This window comes from Anabrus simplex, chromosome 1 (genome assembly GCF_040414725.1).
Source record: "Anabrus simplex isolate iqAnaSimp1 chromosome 1, ASM4041472v1, whole genome shotgun sequence".
NCBI classification, from domain to species: Eukaryota; Metazoa; Arthropoda; class Insecta; order Orthoptera; family Tettigoniidae; genus Anabrus; species Anabrus simplex.
Genome location: NC_090265.1, coordinates 754,699,909 through 754,727,036, shown reverse-complemented (window position 1 = coordinate 754,727,036; position 27,128 = coordinate 754,699,909). Strand labels below are relative to the sequence as shown.

Sequence of the window (27,128 nt, the reverse complement as noted above, 5' to 3'; positions counted from 1 at the left end):
GCTTGTATACACTGTCAGGCACAAAGTCATAACACAATCGAACACATATGATCCATAATCATGCTGAAGATGAGTAGATCAATTGAAGTAACTTGCCTGCTCCCGGCGATCAGCGCGACATACTCAACATCAGGCACTGTGGTTTCAAACGCCAATGTATAATGGCTTAATGATCCAGTATTTGCTTCGGTCGTGGGAATGTAAGTATATATAGATACATATAATATAATTCAATATAATTGAATAAGTAATTATGATCCTGTAGAATTTTTGGAACAGTTGACGTGAAAAAAACAATTTTGAAGAGAAAAAAATAGAGTAAAAAGTGCAATACCGGAAACAAATGAAAACATATATGCACAGTGCGCTAGTTTTTAAAATGTAAAAAATTCAGGTCGTGATTGAAGTAGTCGAAGTCGGCGCAAGGCAAGAGTTAAATTTGAATGAGAAGAACCGAAATGAAGGTGGCATTTGTAGTTTTGTTTTTTGAGGTGAAAAGAAAAAGATAGGATGAATTAATAGAGAAAGAAAGAGGAATAGTGGAATAAGAGAAGAATAAAAGAGATTGAAGTAAAACGGTTTTGAGGAAGGATAAGATAGGGAGATGAAGGAGGGGTAGTTTAGGGTGGGTTATTGGAGGTAGGAACTCTGTAAGGCATGGAAAATAGAATTGGGGTTTTGAAATTTAGAATTTTTGAGAAGAATTAGGAAGTCGAAAAGGATGTTGGGTTTTTCAGAAATAGTGTTTAAATTGAAATTAGGGTTGAAGTATTGGTCAATGTCAATACAGCAATTTTCAGTAGTGTTTAAGAGGGGGCCTTTGTTAATGATTTTAAGTATTTTCATGTCTTCTTCAATATTGGTGAAATTATGCTTGGAGTCAGACCCCTCCTTCATTTCCATATCTTATCCTTCCTCAACACCGTTTAACTTCAATCTCTTTTATTCTTCTCTTATTCCACTATTCCTCTTCCTCTTCAGCACGAGTATGGATCTTCATATGTGTTCGATTGTGTTATGACTTTGTGCCTGAGAGTGTATACAAGCTAGCTCATTTAAACGTTCTCCGCTTTTCATAAACATTATAAGACTTTGCCTAACACTACGTGTGCCATACTGCTGTTCAGAAAATTACGCACTGTTTCTTTTAAGTGACTTACATTTTACTTCTTCTGAATTTTACAGTGTCTACCCCCGTCATTTTTATATCGCCTCTTCTACTGATCCTTTTATTTTATTTTTCCTATGCGTTGTTTTTCATGTTTTAATCGGCTGATGATGACCTGGACTAGGGTCAAAACCGGTACCACTTCTACTTATTATTAAATAAGAATTTAATCACTGCATTTCTTATTCTTTCATATTGAATAGGTTCAACCTCTTTATTTATTATTCAATTTTAATGTACAGTGCAACCGGATGTACAGTGGTTTGGTATATCTTCAACTTTAGACAAAGAGGGATTCTTTTGTTACAAAGACTGCCAGTGACATTCCTCCACCACATCCAAGTCGCATTTATCGGAGCTTGCACTTCGTCATTAATTCTGCAATCACTCTGCAGGTGAGATGCTATCTGTTTTAGCTAAGCTCTCACCCCGACTTGGAAGGTGCCATCACTTGGATTAGTTTCCAGGTATTCTGTCTTCATGATGTTCGGACAGTGTGCATATTCCACCACAATAACACGCAGTTACCTACACATGGCAGATGCCGCCCACAAGGGCTTACAAGGGCTGCACTCGGCTAGAAATAGCCACACGAACTTATAGTGTGCATATGGGGTGGCAGTTGTGCTTGTGTGGTGTTTGCAAAGGTGTCATGATCGGCATGTAGGAGGGACCAACAAAGTCCTGAGTGATGGTGTTCAGTGACAGTTTGGCCCACCATAGTACCATTTGAAATAATTTTCATTTGCATTATAAATTTTCCCTTTTAAAAAATTTTCATCATGGGTTAGCAAGAAGTCATAATTTATAACACCACCTAAATTTTTTAGTTTTGAATTAAAATTATTTGAGAAAAATGTTGAAAATTTAATTCATATTAATGAACCACCCACGTCTCATGTTATCAGAGAGAGGCTTGTATACTAAGTAGAGTGGAATGTGAAAAGGAACACACATTAGAGTGAAAACAGGAAGAGGAAGCAATCTCCACATCAAATAGATAGGCATTGATCAGGAGGGCACATTGACCAGTCAGTTACGTCCCGATTGAACTACTTGCTGATATAAGCAGTCACTGTGTCATAACTTATAAGTGTGTTTCATTGCAGAGTTCCTGTACTACCAGCAAGTATCGAGTGTACCTTGGGACTAATTCAGGTGTGTCTCAGAGACCGAGATATAACTCCTCGCGTACACAGCGGCGAGCTGCCCGGATCTGCTGAGCACGACTTGAGGCTGATGTATTCAACATCCATCATGAGGTGAGCTTCCCCCTCTGGATGGGGTATTCTCTGCATGTTGTGAGAGGCAACTAAAAGGGGCCCTGTGGGCTCTTAACTGGCATTGCTTCCACTTGTGCCAGGCTTCTCACTGTCATCTATTATATCCAACCTCCCGTGGTTAACTCTGGTTCTTTTCCAATCCTGGTGGTATTAGTTGTCGTGGCCTAGGGAGTTTTATCGTTTCCTTACCCTGGCTGGTCCTTGTCTTTCTTTGGCCAATACCTTCATTTATCGAATTGTCGGATCTCTTCCATTTTCATCTTTGATTAGTGTTATATGAGCAACCCTGTTTGAAGAAACTCCGACGGTTAGGGCCACCCGAGGCTGTGCTCAGGAAGGAGTTCTTTCGCCTCTGCTGTGGAACCTTGTGGTGAACAAAATCATAGCTATGCTCAACAAACAGGGTTTCTGTATACAAAGATACGCAGATGACATAGTGATTGTGGTACAAGCTAAGGTGATGAGTGAAATCCAGGACCTCGTGCAAGATCACTCAGCCTTGTGGAGAACTGGTGTCGGGAAGTACAACTATCAGTCAACCCGAACAAGATAACTTTGGTCCCTTTTACAAGAAGGAGAAAATTAGAGGGAAAGAGATCACTGAAGCTCTTTGGGCAAGATACATATACAGTATATGGAAGAACAGGCACTGCACCTAGGTGTAGTGTTAGATAAAAATCTAACCTGGCATCCATATATAGAAAGGAACATAACCCGGGCCAAGAACTTGCTGTATGAATGTAAAAGAGCCATCGGGAAGACATGGGGCCTAAGACCGTCAGTGTGGTAATGTGGATATACACAATGATCATTAGACCGTTGATGGCCTATGCTGCAATCGTCTGGTGGCAGAAAGTAAGTCAAGGAAAAGTCGGCAGTAGATTGGATAGCCTACAGAGAATGGCATGCATAGCCATAACTGGGGCTATGAGAACTACGCCGACAGAAGCCATGAATACTTCCCTAGACCTCCCATCACTATGCAATTTCATAAAAGGACAGGCTAGAATGAGTTCATATAGATAGGCACAATCAGAGTGCTGGAATGCACAAAGACCCAATCTAGGACACTGTGCTATAAAATTAACAGAGTAATAACAGAGGAAGTTCTACACATGCCTTCTGATCATATGATACCAAAGTACAACTTTGAAAAACCAGTTGAGACCCAGGTAATAAAAAAAAGAAGACTGGGGTATCAACAAATGGAATACTGAAAAAGAAGATATAGTGTGGTGGACTGATGGCTCAAAGACTGCGGATGGCACAGGAGGAGGGAAGACCTGAGAGATCAATCCAGATGAGCCTGGCCAGACACACTACAGTCTTTAAAGCTGAAATGATAGCTATCACAACATGTCTTGAAGAAAATCTGAAAATGAACTATAGGAATAAGAACATTGTCATTTTTAAGGACAGCCAAGCGGCCATTAAAGCACTAAAGGCAGTCCGGATAATATCCAGAATTGTCTGGTATTGCCACTCACTTCTCCTGAAGTTCTCAAAGTACAACATTGTCAAAATAATATGGATACCAGGGCATGCAGGTATAGAAGGAAATGAAAAGGCAGTAAACTGGCCAGGAAAGGGGCAGAAACACATTTTGTAGGCCCAGAACCTGTATGCGGGATTTCCTATGGACAAGCCCGATGCTACATGAAAATGGATACAAAGGAAACAAATGGAAAACTGGGAAAATACTCCAGGATGCAGGCTTACAAAGGAACTGATAAAAGGACCAATCAAGAAGCATACTAAAGAACTGTTGAAACTCAGCACTGAATAAGATGGGTAGTAGGACTGTTGACAGGACTCTGCCATCTGAAAAAACACCTACATAGAATTGGAGTAATAAGGGACAACATATGTAGGAAATGCAATGAAATATAGGAATCAGCTGAACACATACTTTTCGAATGTGAGGGGCTGGGTAGAATCAGACTGTCCACTCTAGGATTACCAGGTGAAGAGAGAGAAAAATCCAAAAAGATCAAATAAGAACAACCTGCAGCTTTGTGAAGGGAGCAGGTATATCTAGGTGGGAATGAAAGAAAAACATGGTAGCAAAAGATCTTAGAGGTCGATGCTAATTATTAACTAATATTTAGAGGCCCCATGAAGAAAAGAAAAAGAAGACAAAGAAGTGTTATATGAGGATTACAAAGTAGTTGTACTTCCTCTTAAAACAATACTCACCACTTCTACCACCACTCTTGGTCATACTGTTGCCAAATACGTCAATTTTAAAATTTACGGTTAAAAAGAAATAGAATATGCAGTTTTGTAGAAAATTTTATGGAAAACACGATGGTAAGCAGAGGCTGCTATTTTATACTATTAAATAATTGTATCTAAGTTATCTTTGAAATCAACTTTAACATTTTTCCTGTCGAGCATAAATCATACCATACCATATTTTCAAGGAAGTGTTTTTATTTGCGCTATAGAAAATATTACAATTCAATCTGAAGATTAGTGAGCATGCCTTGGAATGAGACAGAGCCTCAGGTTGTTTCAAGGTCTCAGATCCCTTTAAAGGGGTATGGAACTAAACAGTACTACAGAGAGGATTGTGAAGGCGTTTATTCATAGAGACTTGTAGATTGAACGCTAAATGGCATAATAATCTACATTGAAATAAAGTAGAAGTCCGCTAAAGCGAGTACGGCATATAACGAGAACTCCGTTATAACGACACTTTTTGCTGCCCCTTCAAAATTCCTATATTAAACTGTGTATTATGCTTTGGTTACAGTGAGAGCCCTATAACTGGCGCATCCGTTATTACGAGCGATTAAGCGCGCACGATTTTTTCCGTTACCAATATTTATGCACCCCAGCGATTATATTGCATGCAATCAATTACCTTCGGTATCGCTTCCTTGCTATGTCGACTAGCAAGTTCTCTCGTCGACATTCGAAGGCGATGTAAGAGTCGATTAGTAATACCCGTTGATTGCTGTTCCATAAAGAAAATTCGAAATGAAGGGGAACATATTTTTGTAATAAATCCGTGAACGTGTCTGATAATGGTTGTTAACTTGTTAAAAATAAAGCCTGACTAAACGATCTCTTAATTTTAATGCTAAATACTGCAATTAAGTAAGAATGGGATACACCTCGAGATATGGCAGAGTATATCATTGATTTCAGAGGTTAGTTTATATTTTCTCGCATCTGGTTAAATTACGGAAAGGCTATTATGAACATTTATAGTGAGAAGGTTATCATTTCTCTACTGTCGCTTGAAGTGTGTTTTCATCATATGTATAGTACGGTTAAGTTAGGATGCATGAAGCTCTTTGAATAAGAAAACTGAAACGTTTGCCACAGAATGTGATCGATCATCTTCGGTACTATGTGCATTTGCGAGCTCTCTCGTCGACTGCTGTTCTCTAAAGAAAATTCAAAATGAAAGAGGATAACACGTTTTTGTAATAAATGTGTAAATAACGTTGCCGATAGAAGTTAACTCGTTAATGATAAAGACTGAAGTAAACAATATCTTAATTTTAATGTTATGTACGGAAATTAAATAAGAATGTGATACACCTCAAGATATGGCAGAGTACATAACTGATTTCAGAGGATAGTTTGTTTTCTCGCGTCTAGTTATATTTCGGAAAGGCTATTTCCGTATATATTTGTAGCGAGGAGGTTATAATTTCTCTACATGCGTTTCAAATATGTTTTCATGATACATATACGGTTAGGTTAGGTGACGCTGTTTGAAGGAGAAAACTGAAGTGTTTGCCACAGAAGCCTCTCGAGTGATACCGTATATCTCCGAATCCAAGAGGATGTTTTTTTCTCAGAATCTCCCCCGAAAACTTGAGGGTTGTTTTGCATTCGCAGCCTGACAGTAAGTTAATGGATACCACTGGAAACTACCACGATAACCTTGCTGCTTTGTTTCACCCCCGCACGCTCACGTACACACAACTCGTTGACAATAAATGACCTCCTCTTTATTATATATCACTAGCCGCCACAACTGGTTGTACAGTGCCTGTGTGTAACATCACTGGATCTCGGGAAATAGTGAAGAGAGAATGACGTTCTGTTAGCCTCTACAAAAACGTTTCTCAAATCTGCAGAATGGCATCAAAACATGCGAGCCTTTGAATTCTTCTAAAGGCCGTGGCTACTCAGTGGCAGAGTTATAACGCGTCTATTGTACTTCATGCTTAGGAATATTTTCGTAGTGGATAGTCGTATTGTAAAGATATGTGGTAAAGGTATTGCAGGCAAATTTTCAACGGGTTCTCGTCGATATTATGATGCCAGTTTTAAGTTAGTGATTATTAAACACTTGGAAATGTAGAATAATTGTGCAGCCACAAGAAAATACGGCATAGGTCTAACTAAAAAGATAGCTAAAAAATGCATACTGCATTCAGTGGTCTGCAACAAGGGCGCTGTAAAGAAGTCGAAGATGAAATAGCGAGGTATGTGCATGAAAAACGCAAGGGCACAGTTAACTCGTTCGTTGACCTTCAAGGCTAGCCGCTGAATTTGGCCGAACCAGGCAAGCGAGACGTGTGTGTAGCGGTAGCTGGTTAAATCCGACGCTGAGTAAAAGTTACAGCTTTATAGACAGCGAAAATAATTTCCTGATAGATCGTCGTATTGTAGACACACATGGAATAGGTATTGCCGGCAAATTTTCAGCAGGTTCTCTTTGGTATTATGATGCCAATTTTAAGTTAATGGTCCTTAAACCCGCGGAAATAAAGAATAATTGTATAGCTGTAAAAATAAAAGATACGGCATGACGAAAGCTAATGTTCGGCATCTAAAAATAGTCTAAAAATGCATATTGTACAACAAAGGCATTCATATGATTTTACAAAGTATTTTTTGAGCCTGATTTAAATTTTTTGAAGGAAAAAGTGGGGCTCGCCTTGGATTCGGAGAAATACTGTACTATAATTTTTTCAGAATGAAATTAAACACACACTTTCACGTAGTATCGGACTTCGAAAAATAACAAACAAGTAAGTCGTAGTGTGGATAACATCTGCGGAAACACAAGTTTTGGACAAACTGATTGCCGTTTCATACTGATTTTAATGTGTATGGGGGTTTTTCAGACTTTTATACAAAAATCGGATATAACGATAATCCGCTAATGCGACTCAATTTTTCGCTGTTATGAATTCTCTCTATAACGTATGTATGTAATGTATGTATAAAAATATCGCTGCTGGCCAGTTTTTGCTTGAAAGCTAGATTTATAAAAAACATGTTTCCATTATATTCCAGTATATTTTCAGGGACTCCAGCATAACTCATATTGCATGGAAGTTGAAATATTTAATTTTTACTTGAAAATATTACATAATTTAGGTGACTGCAATAGGTAATCTGTCATCATGCCTTTTAGTTGTTTTTAAGTTGTTACAGGTGGACTTGTCGATGCAATGGTTTGCTAAATTATTTCCCAGCGGCTCAATTTCTTCTCAGGGTATACCGTTGCACATGAAAAATCTGAAAATTTTTCACTAAATTATGCTTAACGTGAATTCAATGAAGGTACAAGATCACCCAAAAACATAACATTAGGTAACTAGTTCACCTAAATCAAGTGCCGACGTTGAAATTCCGTAACAATTTCTATATAAACACCTACGCAATAAACCAATTACTTATCTTACCAACTAACTTATAAACTAAGTAAAATGAAAGAATTCATCACTCACAAATTCTATACAATAATAATAATGTTTTATTTGATAAGAAGATTGCCCTAGGGAAAAATAATCAGTATTTTCTTGGTGACTATATACAAATAATCATTCAAAGTCAGCGCTGGCTTGTAGAAAGAAAAATAAAATGTAATGTTAACTTATTTTAACTCGTTCCAAAATGAAATCAAATATTAATATTATTATTCATAATTAATCATGGGACATCCAAAATCTTCAATGAAACAAATCATGATGAAACTGATATCGTAATGATGTTTAAACAGCTCAAAATCATCTGAATCAGGTTAAAAAAAGAAATATATATATGATATCTGAATAACATGACTGAATTATTAGAACAAATAAAATAAATCTGAACTCATTTATTTCGGTTTTTCTTCTTGGGTATGTTTTAGTAACGACTTGCACGCTAAGGCTTATTTCCCTAATGCCTGTTAAATCTGGCTCCTAGCCTACCATTTCCCTATCTATTAAGCTGTTATAAAATGTAAATCCAAATAAGCCGGGCTGAGTGGCTCAGACGGTTAAGGCGCTGGCCTTCTGACCCCAACTTGGCAGGTTCGATCCTGGCTCAGTCCGGTGGTATTTGAAGGTGCTCAAATACGTCAGCCTCGTGTCAGTAGATTTGCTGGCACGTAAAAGAACTCCTGCGGGACTAAATTCCGGCACCTCGGCGTCTCCGAAAACCGTAAAAGAGTAGTTAGTGGGACGTAAAACAAATAACATTATTATAACATTATTATTAAATCCAAATAAACACTGTTCCAGAAGGAATAAACTATCTACATATCTATCCACATAATTCTTATTTTGCATATATTTTTTTAAAGGCTCAATGTGCTTCCGTTTCCTCATATTCCAAATCATTACCCTGTTTCGCAAGTTACATGGTTCATTTAGGCAGTCTAAATATAAATATCACACATTTATATTTGGGATTATATTACCGCGTCTATCAATATCATGTCTTTCATCTGGCCTATACACTGTTAAAGAATATGTCAAAGTACTCTCATGCTTCAAATACAGCATCTGCTACTTTCATATATCTCATTTAAATCTCAATACATAATATTCATACCTTGGTTTAGGTCAATCCCGCGATGTACTTCATTTCACGTATATGTATCGTTTCATACGAATCCTTACCTTTTTAAATGTGACATAGCATTTCCTTAAACACATATATTCCTTGCCTTCAGCATAATTCATAAAATAACCTTCTACATTTCATAATATATTCACTTATTTCGCCGATTTACCATACTGTAATGTCATCTCAAATACTCTCACAGCTTAATTTTCATAACCTCCGTTACGCAAATGTCGCAATTATTCTAACATTGCCATGCTAAATATGTCACAATTGCTCTTCACTTTAACACATCTCAATAAAGTTATATTCCATAACCCCAAAATGAGTTCAGTACTACCGTATCGTCATGCAAAGAGTACATAATTATACATATTCATTTTTGACGTGCGGCCCAAACTTGTCGTAAACCATTAGTATAACCAATGCGAGATTTATCGTAATTCCACAATTATGTTTTAACTCGTAGCGATTAGCTGTTATTTAAAGACACTTCATTCATATTCTTGTGTACCTGACTGCTTATTCTGACCAAAATGTGGTAACGTGTATGTAATGTAATAGAAATCTTATTCTACACTGCCTTATTATATCATTCTAGACGTAAATATCTCACACTTCATTTATGTTACCTCTACTACAGTGGTAACACCAAACAAGGCACAAACACAGTTAAAAGAGGAAGGTAAGAGTACAATACACAATATAAGAAAACACTACACACTTGGAAAAAACAGTAGCTAGGATTACGCGGATATCCAACAAAACAAGTACGTAACTATCAGTAGGGCCAACTAGTGAACGACAAAACCGGAAGATGGAAGGGCTGGGAACCTACCAAAGGCATGGACATGGCTTAGATAGTGGATTCCGAAATGAATCACCGTGATCCTTAGTTTTAAAAAATATTATTTACAAGATAATTCTACAAATACATTCCAAGTTATGAGCTATAAGTTCAGTGATATACTATAGGTTATTCATAGCAGTGTAAATTCAAATTACAAATCAACTGTACATCTAGTTACCAATGCAGTAGTACAATGCAATTTACAGGTTATCCAAAATCTAGCGTACCTAAAGTGATACAGAACTATCAGAGGCAAACCCCAAGGGAAATACTATTAAACTACAATATACATATTTTAGTGAAACAAAACGGGAATGCCTCGGAAACGAACAGGTAAGTCCAGCTGAAAAACTAAGGCGTCATAAGTAACTAATTTGGTGAATCTAGGCGAGGTTAGGGCAGACTCCTGAATGAAAAGCAAATCGGAACATTACGGAAATTTTAGCAGGAACGGAATTCAAGAGTGTTTACCCGAGCAGAGTGCCATCCCCGAAGCCGGGGGACGTCAACCAGATAGGCTGCTTGCAGACAGATAAACCGAGACCGACAGAATTCAGGATACAGAATGAATTCGAACACTGCCTCGCTCGCTATATATAGGAATTACTGGCCTTGGAGGCAACCAATCAGCGTGCACGTGTTCCCTATCGCCACTTAGACTCACCAATCACAACCTTACTTTCGATCGAGAACTTTGACTAACATTCTAGAATACGCATGATCGCGAAAGTCGTATTTTTCCAGAATAGACAGAACACACTTTCTAGAACACATACCAACAAAGTAACACACCCTGTACAAAAGTTATGTAACTTTCTAGATCTTTCCAGGAACTATAGACAGAATTCTACTATTTACAAATGCCTATGTTACAACATTATACAGTACAGGTTAGGTCAATAAAAATAAAACATCATATTGTATTTTACAAACAAAGACTTCAAAAAAAAAAAATACATTCCACTCACATTACATATTTCACTTGTAACAATTTATATTATTCACTTGCACTCTTAACTATATGGTTTATATCACCAATTTCAAAGCACATTCCAAAATGAACACACATACAAACCAAGAATTATGCAACCAAATGTAAAGACTTAGCTCGTTTGTTGTTACATCGGGTCCAGTTGTTCGTCTTTCACAGGGATGTAGTTAGCTCTGCGGTCTGGATCTGGGTTTGGCCATCATTCCTCATCACGATCTGGTCATCAGGTTGGATTATGCATTTCTCACCAAGGACTGGTCGTCTGGTTGGGCTGTATCTCTCCCCAGTTTGGTCCATCATGCACGTTTAGCAGTTGATCATCATGTTATTTCTGCTGGCAGCAAAAAGATACATTTCCAAGAAGAAAATTGTCATAAATAAATCCATCTGTAATAATGTTTTCCCAGTTACTATGCCTTTTTCTTCTGTTGAGCTATAAACTCTGATCTTTTTGGGGTTAAATATTACGTATATATATATATATATATATATATAAGCTATTCCAGGGAAAATCTCCAAATGTTGCTTAAATATTTAAAATTATTCGTCTTCCAGCTTGAATGGGAATAAGATAGTCTTCTTTCGGTTTACATATATCTCTATCATGGTTCGATTGGTCCCTTGTTGCAGAACGTGATAAGCTTGCTTTTGGGATCCCGTTGATCGTATTTTATCGTATCTTGCTTAGCTGTTATATTTCAGCTAACTCTGGTTTCTCTGTAGTTCAATTATATTATTTGTTTCTAACGAAAATATCTTTTCTTCAAGAATCTCCCCCAAAACTCTCGTATTTTCGTCCAATATGTAGCTCGTTTGCTGGTTACGTCTTCTCTCTTCCAATGCAAATTTTTTTTTTTTTTTTTTTTTTTTTTTAACAATCCCTTCCGTTCTTTTTTTTACCTGACCTTTTTTTTGTTCCGTAGTGCCTTCAATATCTGTCCGTTCCCAGAACAAGCATGGCTTTCTATTATATATCGCACTATATATTCATTGCATCTTATAAGTCGAATGGGCCATACCTTCCTCCGGCGCCATTTTGTAAATGCCTACGAGATGTAATGGGCACACAGGTATCTTAACATACAATCACACTGTACGGATGTTTCTCATGACTGAAAACTGACATTGGAATGCATGGTTTATGCTTGATATCTTCACATACAGTATAAATTAAATTGACGTATAATCCCCACAAGCTTCTTTTACCACCTTTTGATTATTATAGTTTAAATGTTTGTGAACCCCTTTTCGTATTTCAGCTGTTTTTCCTTTACTCATATTTTAATGTTTTCATTGTTCTAGATCTTGCCAAGTTGTCTTGGCCGAGGATGACGTCTGTAGTAGGGCGAAACTAGTACCCGAAAATATAATATGTTACATTGAACTTGTATTGAATAGGTGGACTTAATCTCATCAATACGAATGAATTATGTCATGGCCCAGCTTGGCATATGATGTTTTCTTTCTTAGGTGTCTATATTTACTTGATTTCTCCCCAATCTTCTCTGTTGTGTTTCTTAAGAAGGACTGGTCTGTGTTGAGTACTGATCTTCTGCATTCAAGTAGGTGGCATTTAATGGTGCTTAAAATATGTCAGTCTCGTGTCAGTAGATTTACTGCCAGGTGAAAGAACTTCTATGAGACAAGATCTTGGCACCTCAACATCTCAGAAATCCAGGAAAGTACTGTAGGTAGAGGGACATAAAACATAAAAGCAATATTATTATTTAGGGTAGTATCATTGTCTTGGATGGGTTGATTCCTCATTCCTGTGTTCTCTTCCATGGGAATCGGAAGAATCTTGGGCCTGATTCCTTCTGGACAGCATACCAGCATTATTTCGCTCAGGATTGCCAAACTTGAATTACAATGTATTGTACAGTCTTAAAAATTATGGGTACTTTTACCAATATCATTATACATTTGATTAAAAAGTAATTTGTTACCGATTGTCAGGATAACGATGAAGATATGCAGATTACATCGTGTCAGCATTCGCTCGGCAGTACTAGGACCAGATGATTACCGGATGAATTTCTGAGCATGAGGCTCACAAAACACTACAGCTAGCACCTCCATGGGTTTGATTTGATTCTTTGCGAAGATTCAGCAGTATCTTCGAAGACAGCATGGCATCCACATCATGATAAACATGAAACGCTTGACTGCACTAATTGAGGGAACCAGATAATTATATTTTTAAAAAATTCTTAATAAGATTTTACATGAATTATTCACCTCTCTATTACAGTAAAATGAAATGGCCTGTCTAAACATGTTTCGACCTTCAGCTTGATGTACACGAAATAAGATTTAGAACATTAGTACATAAGAAAGAAAGAATTTTACAGTATGCAATAAAAACTCATTTGAAAAACATAGTTTATCATTTTCCAGTCATACTGTGAATAAAATTAGAATTTAAAAATACATATTTAAGTCAGTATAGAACCAAAGATGAAATTCCATGAATCTACTACGCTGGTATTGCAGGAGGACAGGTGATACTTCCATGTGGCGCGTCCTAGGTGGCGGATAGCGGGGTCCTAACCGGCTTGCCGGCAGACTTGAGCAGAATAAAATAGTTCTCGCGGATCAAATACACAACCCTCTGTGGGTGGGGGACGCAGACGAAGAATACACTCGTATTATCCCCTGCCTGTCGTAAGAGGTGACTAAAAGGGGGGATCAAGGGATGATGACATTAAAACCATGAAACTACTTGTGCTTAGTACCATTATGTGAGGAACACCATGGGTCGATGTTACTTGCAGTTAGTACCATGATGTGAGGAACAGCATACTGTAGATCTACGTTACCAATGAGCAGTGCTGTTATGTGAGGAACACTATGCTTCTGTGGTTAGTAGGGTCTACGATCGTGCGAATTCCACTGAAGCGGGAGAGCGGGCATTTGGCTGCACAAACTAATGTCCATGTGCCTTAGCGCTGTGCTGGAATGTCGGTTCCCCTGGGTTCAGAATGGATCTGCGCTACCGGCAAGCAGTACCACTTTATGAGAAACACCATGGATGTACGTTGCCTGTGATTTATACCACTATGTGAGAAAACCCAAGAGTTCGGCTGGCGCCCATGGTAAGTACCACTATGTGCAAAAACCATAGGTGTGCATTACCAGAGAGTAGTTCCATTATGTGAAGAATACCATGGGTTTTGTATCACCTGTGGTTGTTACCATAATGTGTCATACACCGTGGGTCTGCATTGCCTATGATTAGTAGCACTATGTGAGCAACACCATGAGTATGTGTTGCCTGTGACCACTTAGTGAGGGACACCACGGGAATACCGGCGCCCATGATTAGTCCCACTATGTGCGGAGCATAATGGGTCTGCGTTGCTTGTGTTCAGTGGCCTGATGTGCGAAACATCATGGGTTTGTGTTACCTGTGCATGATGCCATTGTGTGCGACATACGATAGGTCTACATTTCCTGTGATTAGTATCCCCTTTAGAAAAACACCATGTGTCTACGTTACCTGTGATTAGTACCACTATAGCTGGCCGGCGACCTGGATTTTGGACCCCCAGTAATTCAGGCTTTATGAATTGGATCCACTGATTGTTTTTGTTTCACTAGCATTTTTTCATCATTCGTTTTAGATTCTATTCAGTGGATAAATTTTAAGTTTTAATTTTCGTTTCATTCACCTCTTATCATTAGGGGCCGATGACCTAGCTGTTAGACCCCTTTAAACAACAAACATGATCTTCAAAGATGAAATTTATCATATGTAAGAATGAGAAAATTGCGTGATGAGAAAGCCTGGGAGATTATCGTATAATTTGCCAGTATTGTAGAACGAGATGGCCTCTTCCTCGTGGGTTGAGTGTGATTCCTACTTTACAACATGCCCTTGTCCTTCCCCATTTGGACTGTGGTTCTTTCTTTGCAGGTTCTTGAACCACCTTTCATCCATCGCCCAGAATGCTGATGAAACACTCTACAGCATGGCCAAGAAGTTGTACATTCCAGAATGGTTAGTGTCATTGCGACACGACTCTGCACATGGCTTTAGTCTGCCGTCCTTGGAGCTGTTCCGGTCTGCTGCTCATGTCGCTCTTACTTGGCTTCACGTAAGCTCACTTGTACTAAAATGTGGATTGTCGGTACCTAGTTCCATGCTCATGAGTAGGGCATGGATTTCTATGTAACGTAGTAAATATCGGTGAAATATTTAATAGTATTAAAGCACTAAATTTACAAAAATGTTTGTCTATTTCTTATTTTACAAGTTGTGGTTATGATGCAAGACTATCAGATTGTTTTAAATACCTCCATATTTTATGACAAAGGCGTTAGTTCCGACCTCATACGGACAGGTCCCTGAGAACACGTGGTGCTAGGAACCACATGCTGATTCATACACACGGAAAGATGAAATGTACTTAGTTATACATATACTAGGTTTATTACACTATATACACATTGTGATACATTTGTTTAACCTATCGCTCACACGATGGTTTAGATATTTACAGAACTTGTCCGCATAGCACATTTTAACATAGTCCGGCAGCCATGTTGCTTTCTCTAGTCACTCACTCACTCACCCGATTGCACGCGAAGGTGCCCGACCACTTCCGTCATAAAAACCACCCCAGGAAGTGGTGCAGCGCCAATGCAGTGGCGCTCTGGTCAATCACAGACATACTGCCACACCTAAATGTATCACATTCAACAATTACAAGAAATGTTGAATTTAAATTGAACACATAGTCATATTATGAAGTTCTTTCACCATCAATACATATGCCGATACGAGACATGCACAACTTCAACCAAAAAAGCTGAGCAAAAAATATACACAGATGTTCAAATAATGAAACCTAAATGAACAAATTCAAATTCTACAATAAAAAAATACAGCACTAAACACAAACAATAAAGGACACTGATTATAATTAAAATCTTACAATACAAGAGCAAAGAATTTAACACTAACACGGAATGAGACACTGAATGTTTTTGCAAGTATTAGTCTTGAGCTGGCAATGGACATAACTTATGTACAGAACGCCTCAAAATTCAATTGCTGGTGCGAATTGTAACCGTACGCACTCGTCTGTCCTTCCCAGGATGAGTTTCCTCGACCGTTGCAAGTCGCTAAGAGAGAGGAGGAATGTTGGCATCCTTAACTAAGACAATAGTTCCAGACTGAAGGTTAGGCTGACTCGTCAACCCTTTCTGCCGCTGTTGTAAGCTGTTAAGATAGTCATTAGACCACTGTCTCCAAAAGTTCTGCTGCAGTGCCTGAATGTAGCGCCATCTGGAAGTATAACAGTGCACACCATCGCTAAGGTCAGGTTCAGAGAATGATAGCAGGGTAGCTCCGATCAGAAAGTGGCCAGGAGTCAGGTATGAGGGTTCATCAGGGACGTCTGAGAGTCTAACGAGCGGTCTTTAGTTTAGGCATGCTACTATTTGGCAAAGTAGGGTATATATCTCGTCATATGTCAAGCAGGCATTGCCAGCAGTTCTTCGCAAATAATGTTTCATGGATTTCACTCCAGCTTCCCAGAGTCCCCCGAAGTGAGGCGAATCAGGAGGAATGAAATGCCAAGTGAATCCCTCTTGCGCTGTGTTGTTCAGCATTTCTGCCTTCCACTGCTCCGACTGGTGCACCTTCAACAATTCATTTCTAGCTCCTACAGAGTTAGTAGCATTTTCACTGTGTAGGTTTGTATCTTCGTAAGGCGGCAATAAAGGCCTCTGTGGTTAAGTCACGAACTAATTCCAAGTGTATTGCCTTGGTGTAAAGGCAAACGAATAATGCTACGTAGCATTTTACCTTGACCTTGCTCCTGGTTGCACCCTGTTTAATGTACAATGGGCCAGCGTAGTCAACTCCCGTATTCAAGAATGGCTGCGATGGAGTCACTCGAGGAGAAGGTAGCTGCCCCATGACCTGTGTTGCTGTTGAGGCTCGTAGTCTGAAACACTTCACACATTGGTGAATGACAGTCCGTATCACTTTCTTTATGCTCACTACCCAATATCTGGACCTAAGAGAAGCTGCTACATGATTTGCACCAGCATGTAGCAGCCGAATATGCTCGTCAGCCACAATCAATTTGGTTACATTATGACGCTGAGGTAATATGATTTGATGCCTTTCTGCAAATGGTTTCAAAGAGTTTTGTAAGCGTCCACCTACTCGTAATACATCGTTCCCATCTAGGAATGGGTTCAGATTGCGGTGAAACTGATGAGTTCGACTTCAACTTGCCTATTTCCCTTGCGAATGTCACATGTTGAGCAAGTTTGACACACATCTGAAATCCCATTGTTAGCTCTTCTGCAGTTAATGGTCCCGTTCTTCTTACATTGTGTCTTCTGGAATTGAAAACAAATCTGTTGCAATAAGCCATCACCCTCTGTAGACAACGGAGAGATGAGAACCGTGTCGTGACTTCGTCAGATGGAGTAGCACTAACTAAACATTGTACCGTATCCCTTCTTTCTGGAAGTTCGTCTGCAGAATCGTTTGAATCCTTAGTGGGCCAGGTACTTGCGTCTTGCACTAACCATGCCGGTCCATGCCACCATTGTTTATTATGTTGTAGGCTGAGTGGTCCTTCTCCCCTTGAAAAAACATCGGACATATGTCTTCTGACATAACATGACCCCACTCGGCTCTTCCAGTCAACTGCTGTATATCAGAGACACGATTTGCGACGAACGTTTTCCATTGTTGGTTCAGCTGCAAGCCATGAGAGTACTATTGTCGAGTCAGTCCACAAGAAAGTGTTGTTGATTTTCAGATTCATGGTGTTGGTAGTCTTATCCACCGGGCCAACAAAAGAGCCCCACACAGTTCTAATCTAGGTAGAGACTGTTGTTTCAGAGGAGCAACTCTGCATTTCGAACATACCAAATGTACCGAAACTTCACCGTGTTGATTGGTACTGCGGATATACACGCGCTGCGAAGGCCCGTTCAGAAGCGTCTGAAAAGCCATGAACCTGTATTTGGACGACTTCCCGTGCAAAGAATCAACCTGTCGACATAAATGTTGTTCAGTGCTGGAAGATCAGTAAAGATTTTAATTCGGCCCTCAAGTAAAGGAGATGGTAGTGGTTCATCCCATCCTAGTTTTTCTTGTTTGCCACAACTGCATGAACATTTTACACATTACGATTACTGGTCCTACGAGCCCTAGTGGATCAAATATAGAAGCTATACAGTAGAAGTCCGCTATAGCGAGTACGGCTTATAACGAGAACCCCGTTATAACGATAACATTTTCCGTCCTTTCAAAATTCCTATATTATTGTATATTATCCTTCGGTTACAGCGAGAACCCTATCACTGACGCATCCGTTATTACGAGCGATTATGTGCGTTCAATTTTTTCAGTTGCCGTATTTATGCACTCAGTCATTATACTGCATGCGATCGATCATCTTCGGTAACGTATCGTTTTCTCGCTATGCCCACCAGCGAGCTCTCTGGTCGACATTCGAAGGCAATGTCGGAGTCGATTAGTAATACCCGTCGACTGCTCTTCCGCGAGGAAAATGAAAGAGCAGAACATGCTTTCGTAATAAATGCGTAAATAATGTGTCCGATAGCCGTTGTTAACTAGTTAAAGATAAACGCTGAATAAACGATCGCTTAATTTTAATGCTAAATACTGCAATTATAGGCCTACACCTCAATATATGACAGAGTGCGTCACTGATTACGAGGTTCGTTTATATTTTCTCGCGTCCGTAAAATTACGAAAAGCCTATTATCATTGATTGGAATAATAACAGTAAGTTATTTGTTAAATAGACCACCCAATCAATACAAAGTCTAGTCTTGGATGATTTACATAGATCTGTTAACTAATTGTGGTACATGTTTCGCCTTGTGTGAAGGCATCATCAGCCATTGTCTTAACCTTAGATTGAAAATAAACATCTAATTAACATGTAATAATGAAATGAATTTTTAAAATGTTGAAGAGATTTGAAGTAAAATAACATTAAAAATAACAATGATGGTTAAAAATATACAATGTGATGAGTTACAATGGTGGAAGTATTAACAAAATTAACATTAGAAGGCTGCTATAATAAGTATAATGGATAAAACATCAGACTGTTATACAACAAGTAGTAAGATTGCTATAAAAATAAAGTTGACTGTCCGGCGGTTACAATTAGATGATGGCGAAAAATCTATATATTCAAAATAAAGAAGAGAAAATAAAATTAAATTCTTTCAAGGTCCACCTATTCAATACAATGACGTTTTATTGTGATTTAATCACATGTCAAATAGTTAAATGGCACTAGTTTCGGCATCTATGTGCCATCATCAGCCTTGAGTACAAATTAAAACAAGATATATATTCCTAAAACATCTAAAACACATTTTAACTCATTATAAAATAACATACAATTAATGTGGTGATACATGAAATACGATAAAATTATGATACAATTGGTGTGATATAAAATTCTTAAAATTCCGGCTGTTCGTTACATAATTCAGTCTGTGTGCATCCGGGATAAGTGAATTTTTGCAGTTGTATGCTGTCTATGTGAATGACATTTGTTCCATTAGATATTAGGTGGTTCCAAGGAAGTTTACTTTGATCATATAAGATCGTGGTATAATTAGAGATGAATTCCCACTTCAATTTGAACCTGAAGGAGAAATAGCCAAGTTAGACGTTGGAAGCAATGTGTGGAAGTTACTAGAAACATTAGAATCGTTGAATGATGATTGACTCACCTTGAGCAGCATGTAAATGTGTTGTTACACAGACGGAGCCGGACGAAGTGTGTGGGCAACGGTAAAGGAGGCGAGGGCAAGGAAGGAGGCGGAGCTCTTGTGGGGGAATGGAACTAAGGCGGGGCGGAAGGATGGGGTAGTGGGGCTAATTGACGGGAGTGTGTATTCCGGATTACTTGGAAAATCAAACTGTTTTTCGATAGTTTGGTATTTTTAAGCCAATCGATTAAAAGATCGAAAAGAATATTGGGTTTCTCGTAAATCTCATTTAAATTGTAATTGGGGTTAAAATATTGGTCGCAGTTGATGTAACAACTTTCAATTATATTCATTATGGGTCCCTTGTTTACTGTTTGAAGAACTTCCATATCTTGTTCAATGTCGGTAAATTTGTGATTAGTGTCGCGCATATGTATACCCATGGCGGAGAATTTATTGTGTCTCATCGCGTTGACGTGTTCCGAATATCTAATCATAAAGTTGCGTCCTGTTTGACCTATGTAGGAGCTGTTGCATTCATTGCATTTTAGTCTATATATTCCAGATTTGGAGCTTGCATCCGGGAGATAGGGGGTTCGAATCCCACTGTCGGCAGCCCTGAAGATGGTTTTCCGTGGTTTCCCATTTTCACACCAGGCAAATGCTGGGGCTGTACCTTAATTAAGGCCACGGCCGCTTCCTTCCAACTCCTAGGCCTTTCCTGTCCCATCGTCGCCATAAGACCTATCCGTGTCGGTGCGACGTAAAGCCCCTAGCAAAAAAAAAAAAAAAAAAAAAAAAAAAAGATTTGGAGTAGATACTGGGGGTATTGCTTGATGCAGAGTTGTGTAAAATTTCGGAGGTTCTATTGTTAGTTTTGAATAAAATTCTTACATTGTGTTTTCGGAAAAGGTTGGTGATTTTGTGGACGTCATTATTATAAGTGAAGGTGGTTGAGATAGGAGATTTTTCTTTTTCTTTTATGAGTTTGGTTTTAGGCCGGTACCTATATTTATTTATTATTTGTTCTATAAACTGCCTGTTGTACCCATTGAACTTGGCAATTGCCCTTATGGTATTAAGTTCGTTATTAAGATCTTTCTTTGCCATGAGTATGGCGAAGGCTCGATATACCATGCTATTGCATGCTGCACGTTTGTGCATTATGGGATGTATGGAATCTTTGTGTATAGTGTTAGCAGTTTGTGTAGGTTTCCTGTATATTTTGTAAGACAGGCCAGATGTATTTCTAATAATGGTTATATCTAGAAAATTGATTGCTTTATTGGTTTCTGACTCTAGTGTGAATTTAATGTATGTGTCAATTCTATTCAAGTCTTGAAGAGTGGATTCCGCGTTCTTGATTGATTCATCCATAATGACGAATGTCTCGTCTACATATCTAGCCCACAAGATATTATTTGGAAAATTGTTATTATTGATTTTTGAATGTTCTAAGTTATCTAAATAAATATTAGCCAAAATTCCTGATGAAGGTGATCCCATCACCAGTCCATTCTGTTGATATATAATTTTGTCGAAAACAAAGAAGTTATTGTTGATGACCAAGTTTATAAGCTGAATGAAATCTTGTATTTCTAGTTTGCTAAGAGAACTATGTTTACTTAGATTATTTTCAATGATTTTTGGAAGTTTAGAAATTGGTATGCTCGGGTACATATTTTCTATATCAAAGGAGTGGAGGGAGTAGTTAGGTTGTAGGTTTTAATACCTTTAATTTCTCAATCAGTTCAGTAGTGTTTTTAATGGATTTGTTGGAGAGAAAGTGATAATTTTTTGTTAGGAAATTTTGAATGAATTGGGATGCTTTGTAGAGTGGACTGGGTCTGTAGTTGATAATGGGTCGGATAGGAATATTAGGTTTGTGAATTTTTGGAAGGGCTTTGACTGTAGGAAGGCCTGGATTCATGTTTATCAGTTTAGGTCTGTAAAAAGAAAAGTTAAGTTCTTTAAATTTTGCTTTAGTTGCCTCTGGATTTTTTGGGTAGGATCTTTCTTGATTATTTTAAATATGTTGTTGAAAAATTCTTTAGTTTTGGATACATAATCAGTTTTATTCATTAAGACAGTTTAAATCACAATAAAATGTCATTGTATTGAATAGGTGGACCTTGAAAGAATTTAATTTTACTGTAATCCCACTTCAATACGGAACCAATGAAATTCATAACTGTAAGAGAGAATGAAAGTCGAAGGTTGGCCGAGAGATCCGAAATTAATCATAATCAGGAAGATAAAAGATGAAAGTCAGGAGCATGTAAGGCTATTATCATGTAAATTTATAGCGAGAAGGTTATAATTTCTCTACTTCCGCATGAAGTATGTTTTCATCGTGCATATAGTACAGATAAGTTAGGATACGTGACACTATTTGAATAACAAAACTGAAACGTTTACCACAAAATGCGATCGATCATCTTCGGTACAGTGTAGTTTTCGCGCTATGTGCATTTGCGAGCTCTCTCGTCTACATTCGAAGGCGATGTTAGAGTTGATTACTAATACCCGTCGACAGCTGTTCTCAAAAGAAAATTCGAAATGAAAGAAGATAAGACGTTTTCGTAATAAATGCGTAAATAATGTGGCCGACAGCAGTTGTTAACTCATTAAAATTAAAATCTGAAGTAAACGATCTCTTAATTTTAATGGTATACCGTATACTGATATTAAGTAAGAAAGTGATACACCTTGAGATATGGCAGGGTACTATCACTGATTTCAGGGAAGTTTATATTTTCTTGCGTCTAGTTAAATTTCAGAAAGCTATTCCCATGTCAATTTTTTAGCCAGGAGGTTATCACTTCTCTATATGCGTTTCAAATAGGTTTCCATTATATATATACGGTTAGGTTAGGTGATGCCGTTTGAAAAAGAAAACTGAAATGTTTGCTACAGAAGCCTCTGGAGTGATACCGTATTTCTTCGAATCCAAGACGACGTTTTTTCTCTCAGAATCTCATGTGAAAAATCAAGGGTCGTTTTGCATTCGCGGCCTGATAGTAATGAACACCACTGGCAACTACCGTGGTAACCACGCTGTTTCTTTTCACCCTCATGCGCACACATGCACAAAACTTGTTGACAGTAAACAACCGCCTCTTTATCATAGTCCTACATCGCTAGCCACGGTACCGGTCGTACAGTGCCTATGTGAAACGTCGCTGGATCTCGGAAAATAGTAAAGAGAGAACAACATTCTATTATCCTCTGCAAAAACGTTTCTCAAATCTGCAGAATGGCATCAAGATATGCGAGCCTTCGAATTCTTAGAAAGGCCACGGTTAACAGTAGGAGAGTTACAACGCGTCTGTTGTACCTGCCGCTTAGTCAAATTAAGTTTTATAGACAGCAGGAATATTTTCTTGATGGATCGTTGTATTGTAAAGACACGTGGAACAGGTATTGCCGGAACATTTTCAACGGGTTCTCGTCGATGTTATGATGCCAATTTTAAATTAATGGCTATTAAACAAGATGTACAATATTATAGGTTAGGATCCACCTTTCAATACTCCGTAATAAGATGGTAAAAAGTAGTTACAACCTGTTTAATGGGACCGGTTTCAACACATTTTAAGTGTCATCATCAGCCAATTTGCGAAGATCTTACAACAACTAGCACATTTAATACAGGCAAAAAATTAACATTGTATCATAACGTAGCAAATCAGTAAATGTTCAAAACACAATAATCACAGTCAAGAGAGTAAACAGAACATCACTATCTTGCGCAGAAAACAAATATAGCTGAAGTTCATAAGCAGGTCAAATATTCGCTTATGTAAAGTCGTTGCTAGGCAGGTCTTGTAGGCTTATGAACTTCAGCTATATTTGTTTTCTGCGCAAGATAGTGATGTTCTGTTTACTCTCTTGACTGTGATTATTGTGTTTTGAACATTTACTGAATTGCTACGTTATGATACAATGTTAATTTTTTGCCTGTATTAAATGTGCTAGTTGTTGTAAGATCTTCGCAAATTGGCTGATGATGACACTTAAAATGTGTTGAAACCGGTCCCATTAAACAGGTTGTAACTACTTTTTACCATCTTATTACGGAGTATTGAAAGGTGGATCCTAACCTATAATATTGTACATCTTATTTCTCTATTCAATACGGAACAATAATGAAGTTTTTAACTTTAAATGGCTATTAAACACTCGGAGATGTATAATAATTCTGCAGCCACAACAAAATACAGCATAGGCCTAATTAAAGCCCATATTCGGCATTACCGTGAAGACAAAGATAGCTTAAAAATGCGTTCTGCACAAAATATGCATTCAGTGGCCCGCAACAAAGACGCTTTAAAGAACTTGAAGATGAAATTGTGAGTTATGTACACAAAAATGCATGAGCAGAATTGCCATACCGCGGCGCAATAAACTCGTTTGTTGACTTTCAAAGTCCGCGATTAAGACCTATACATCGCTAACCGCTGAAGTTGGCCGAATCTGGCAAGCAAGACGTGCGTGTAGCGGCAGCCAGTTATATCTAACGCTGAGTGAAAGTAAGTTTTATAGTAAGCAAGAATATTTTCATGGTGGATCGTCGTATTGTAGAGATGCGTGGAATGTGTATTGCCGGCAAATTTTCAATGAGTACCCTCAATGAGTACCCTTCGATATTATGATGCCAATTTTAAGTTCATGGTTATTAAACCCGCTGAAACAAAGCATAATTGTACAGCCGCAAAAAATACGGCATAACTAAAGCCAATGTTCGGCGTACTGTATAAGAAAAGACATTCATATGATTTTACAAAGTACTTTTTAAGCCTGATTAAATTTGTTTAAGGAAAAAGTGGGAGTCATCTTGGATTTGGAGAAATACGGTAATATTTATTTTTCAGAATGAAATTAAACACACACTTTCACGTAGTATCGTATTTCGAAAAACAGCAAACAAGTAAGCCGCAGTGTGGGTATTATCCGCGAAAACTCAAATTTTGAACAAACTGATTGCCATTTCATACTGAATTTGATTTGTATGGGGTTTTTCCCGTCTTTTACAAAAATCGGATATAACGACAATCCGCTATGGCGAGTAAATGTTTCGACATTATGAATTCTCGCTATAATGGACTTCTACTGTAATTGAAAGCACCTTCCGTTTCGTATGGCCTCCATTGTTCTCCTTGATGTGAACCTCAAACTGGAGCTTGTCAAGAAAAGGATGCCACAGCAATCATAGCGTTAATACAGTAGAAGTCCGTTATAGCGAGAATTCATAACAGCGAAAAATTTACTCGTTATAACGGATTGTCGTTATATCCGATTTTTGTATAAAAGTCGGAAAACCCTTCATGCACTTTAAAATCGGTATGAAACGGCAATCAGCCTGTTCAAAACTTGCGTTTCCGTAGATGATACCCACACTACGGCTTACTTGTTTGTTATTTTTCATAATCCGATAGTACGTGAAATGGTATGTTTAATTTCATTCTGAAAAAAAAATATAGTACCGTATATCTCCGAATCCAAGATGAACCCCACTTTTTCCTTCAAAAAATTTTAATCAGGCTCAAAAAGAAGTTTGTAAAATCATATGAATGCCTTGTCTTACAGTAGGCCTACGCATTTTTAGACTATATTTAGATGCCAAAAATTGACTTTCGTCATGCCGTATTTCTTTATTTTTGGCGGCTGCACAATTATTTATTTCCGCGGGTTTAAGGACCATTGGCTTTATAATACCGAAGAGAACTCGTTGAAAATTTTCCGGCAATAGCTATTCCATGCGTCTCTACAACACAACGATCCATCAGGAAATTATTCTTGCTGTCTATAAAACTGTTACTTTTACGCAGCGTCAGATATAACCGGCTGCCGCTACATGCACGTCTCGCTTGCCGGGTTCAGCCAAATTCAGCGGCTAGCGATGTATTGGCCTAATCGCGAACGTTGAAAGTCAACGAACGAGTTTATTGCGCCACAGTATTGCCATTCCGCCCTTGCGTTTTTCGTGCACATACCTCACAATTTCATCTTCGACTTCTTTATAGCGTTCTTGTTGCGGATTACTGAATGCATTTTTTGTACAGTACGCATTTTTTAGCTCTTCGTCTTCACGCTAACGCCAAATATTGGCTTTAGTTAGGCCTGTGCCGTATTTTCTTGCGGCTGCACAATTATTCTACATTTCTGTGTGTTTATTAACATTAACTTAAAATTGGCATCATAATATCGACTAGAACCCGTTGAAAATTTGCCGGCAATACCTTTTCCACGTATCTTTACAATACGACTATCCATCACGAAAATATTCCCGCTGTCTCTAAACCTTAATTTTACTAAGCATCAAGTACAATAGACGCGTTATGACTCTGCCACTGAGTAGCCATGGCTTTTCTAAGAATTCGAAGGGTCGCATGCTTTGATGCCATTCTGCAGATTTGAGAAACACACAGGATCTGTACAACCGGTTGTCGCGGCTAGCGATGTGTAATAAAGAGGCGGTCGTTTGTCAACGAGTTTTGTGCGCGTGTGAAAAGAAGCAGCGTTGTTACCGCGGTAGTTGCCAGTGGTATCCATTAACTTACTGTTAGGCCGCAAATGCAACAACCCTTGAGTTTTCGCATGAGATTCTTAGAAAAAAAAAGTGTTGGATTCGGAGAAATAAGGTATCACTCCAGTGATTTCTGTGGCAAACACCTCAGCTTTCTTCTTCAAACAGCGTCACCTAACCTAACCGTATATGTAGCCTATCATGAAAACATATTTGAAACGCATGTAGAGAAATAACCTCCTCGCGAAAAATTTACACGTAAATAGCCGTAACTAGACGCGAGAAGATATGAAATATCCTTTGAAATCAGTGATGTACTCCGCCATATCTTGAAGTGTACATCACATTCTTAATTTCCGTATATAACATTAAAATTAAGATATCGTTTACTTCAGCCTTTATTTTTAACGAGTTAACAACTGCTATCGGCCACGTTATTTACGCATTTATTACGAAAACGTGTTTTCCTCTTTCATTTCAAATTTTCCTTAGAGTACAGCAGTCAATGGGTATTACTAAGAAACTCCAACATCGCCTTTGAATGTCAACGGGAGAGCTCGCAAATGCACAAAGCCGAAGATGATCGATAGCATTTTTGTTGCAAACATTTCAGTTTTCTTATTCAAACAGCTCACGTATACTAACTTAACCGTACTATAGGCATGATAAAAACACACTTCAAGCGCCAGTAGAGAAATTATACCTTTCTCGCTATAAATTTTCATAATAGCCTTTTCGTAATTTGACCAGACGTGACAAAATATAAACTAACCTCT

General features: G+C 38.2%; 1 protein-coding gene across 2 annotated transcripts in view; it reads left to right on the top strand.

The window, feature by feature from the left end:
* Window positions 1-27,128, top strand: part of LOC136857493 (uncharacterized) — a 316,431-nt gene that overhangs the window by 49,286 nt on the left and 240,017 nt on the right. For both annotated transcript variants that reach the window (XM_067136190.2, XM_067136191.2), the window contains exons 3-4: window positions 2,278-2,430; window positions 15,013-15,193. In XM_067136190.2, coding sequence (XP_066992291.2) covers window positions 2,278-2,430; window positions 15,013-15,193 — 334 coding nt within the window. The remainder of the gene's footprint in view (window positions 1-2,277; window positions 2,431-15,012; window positions 15,194-27,128) is intronic.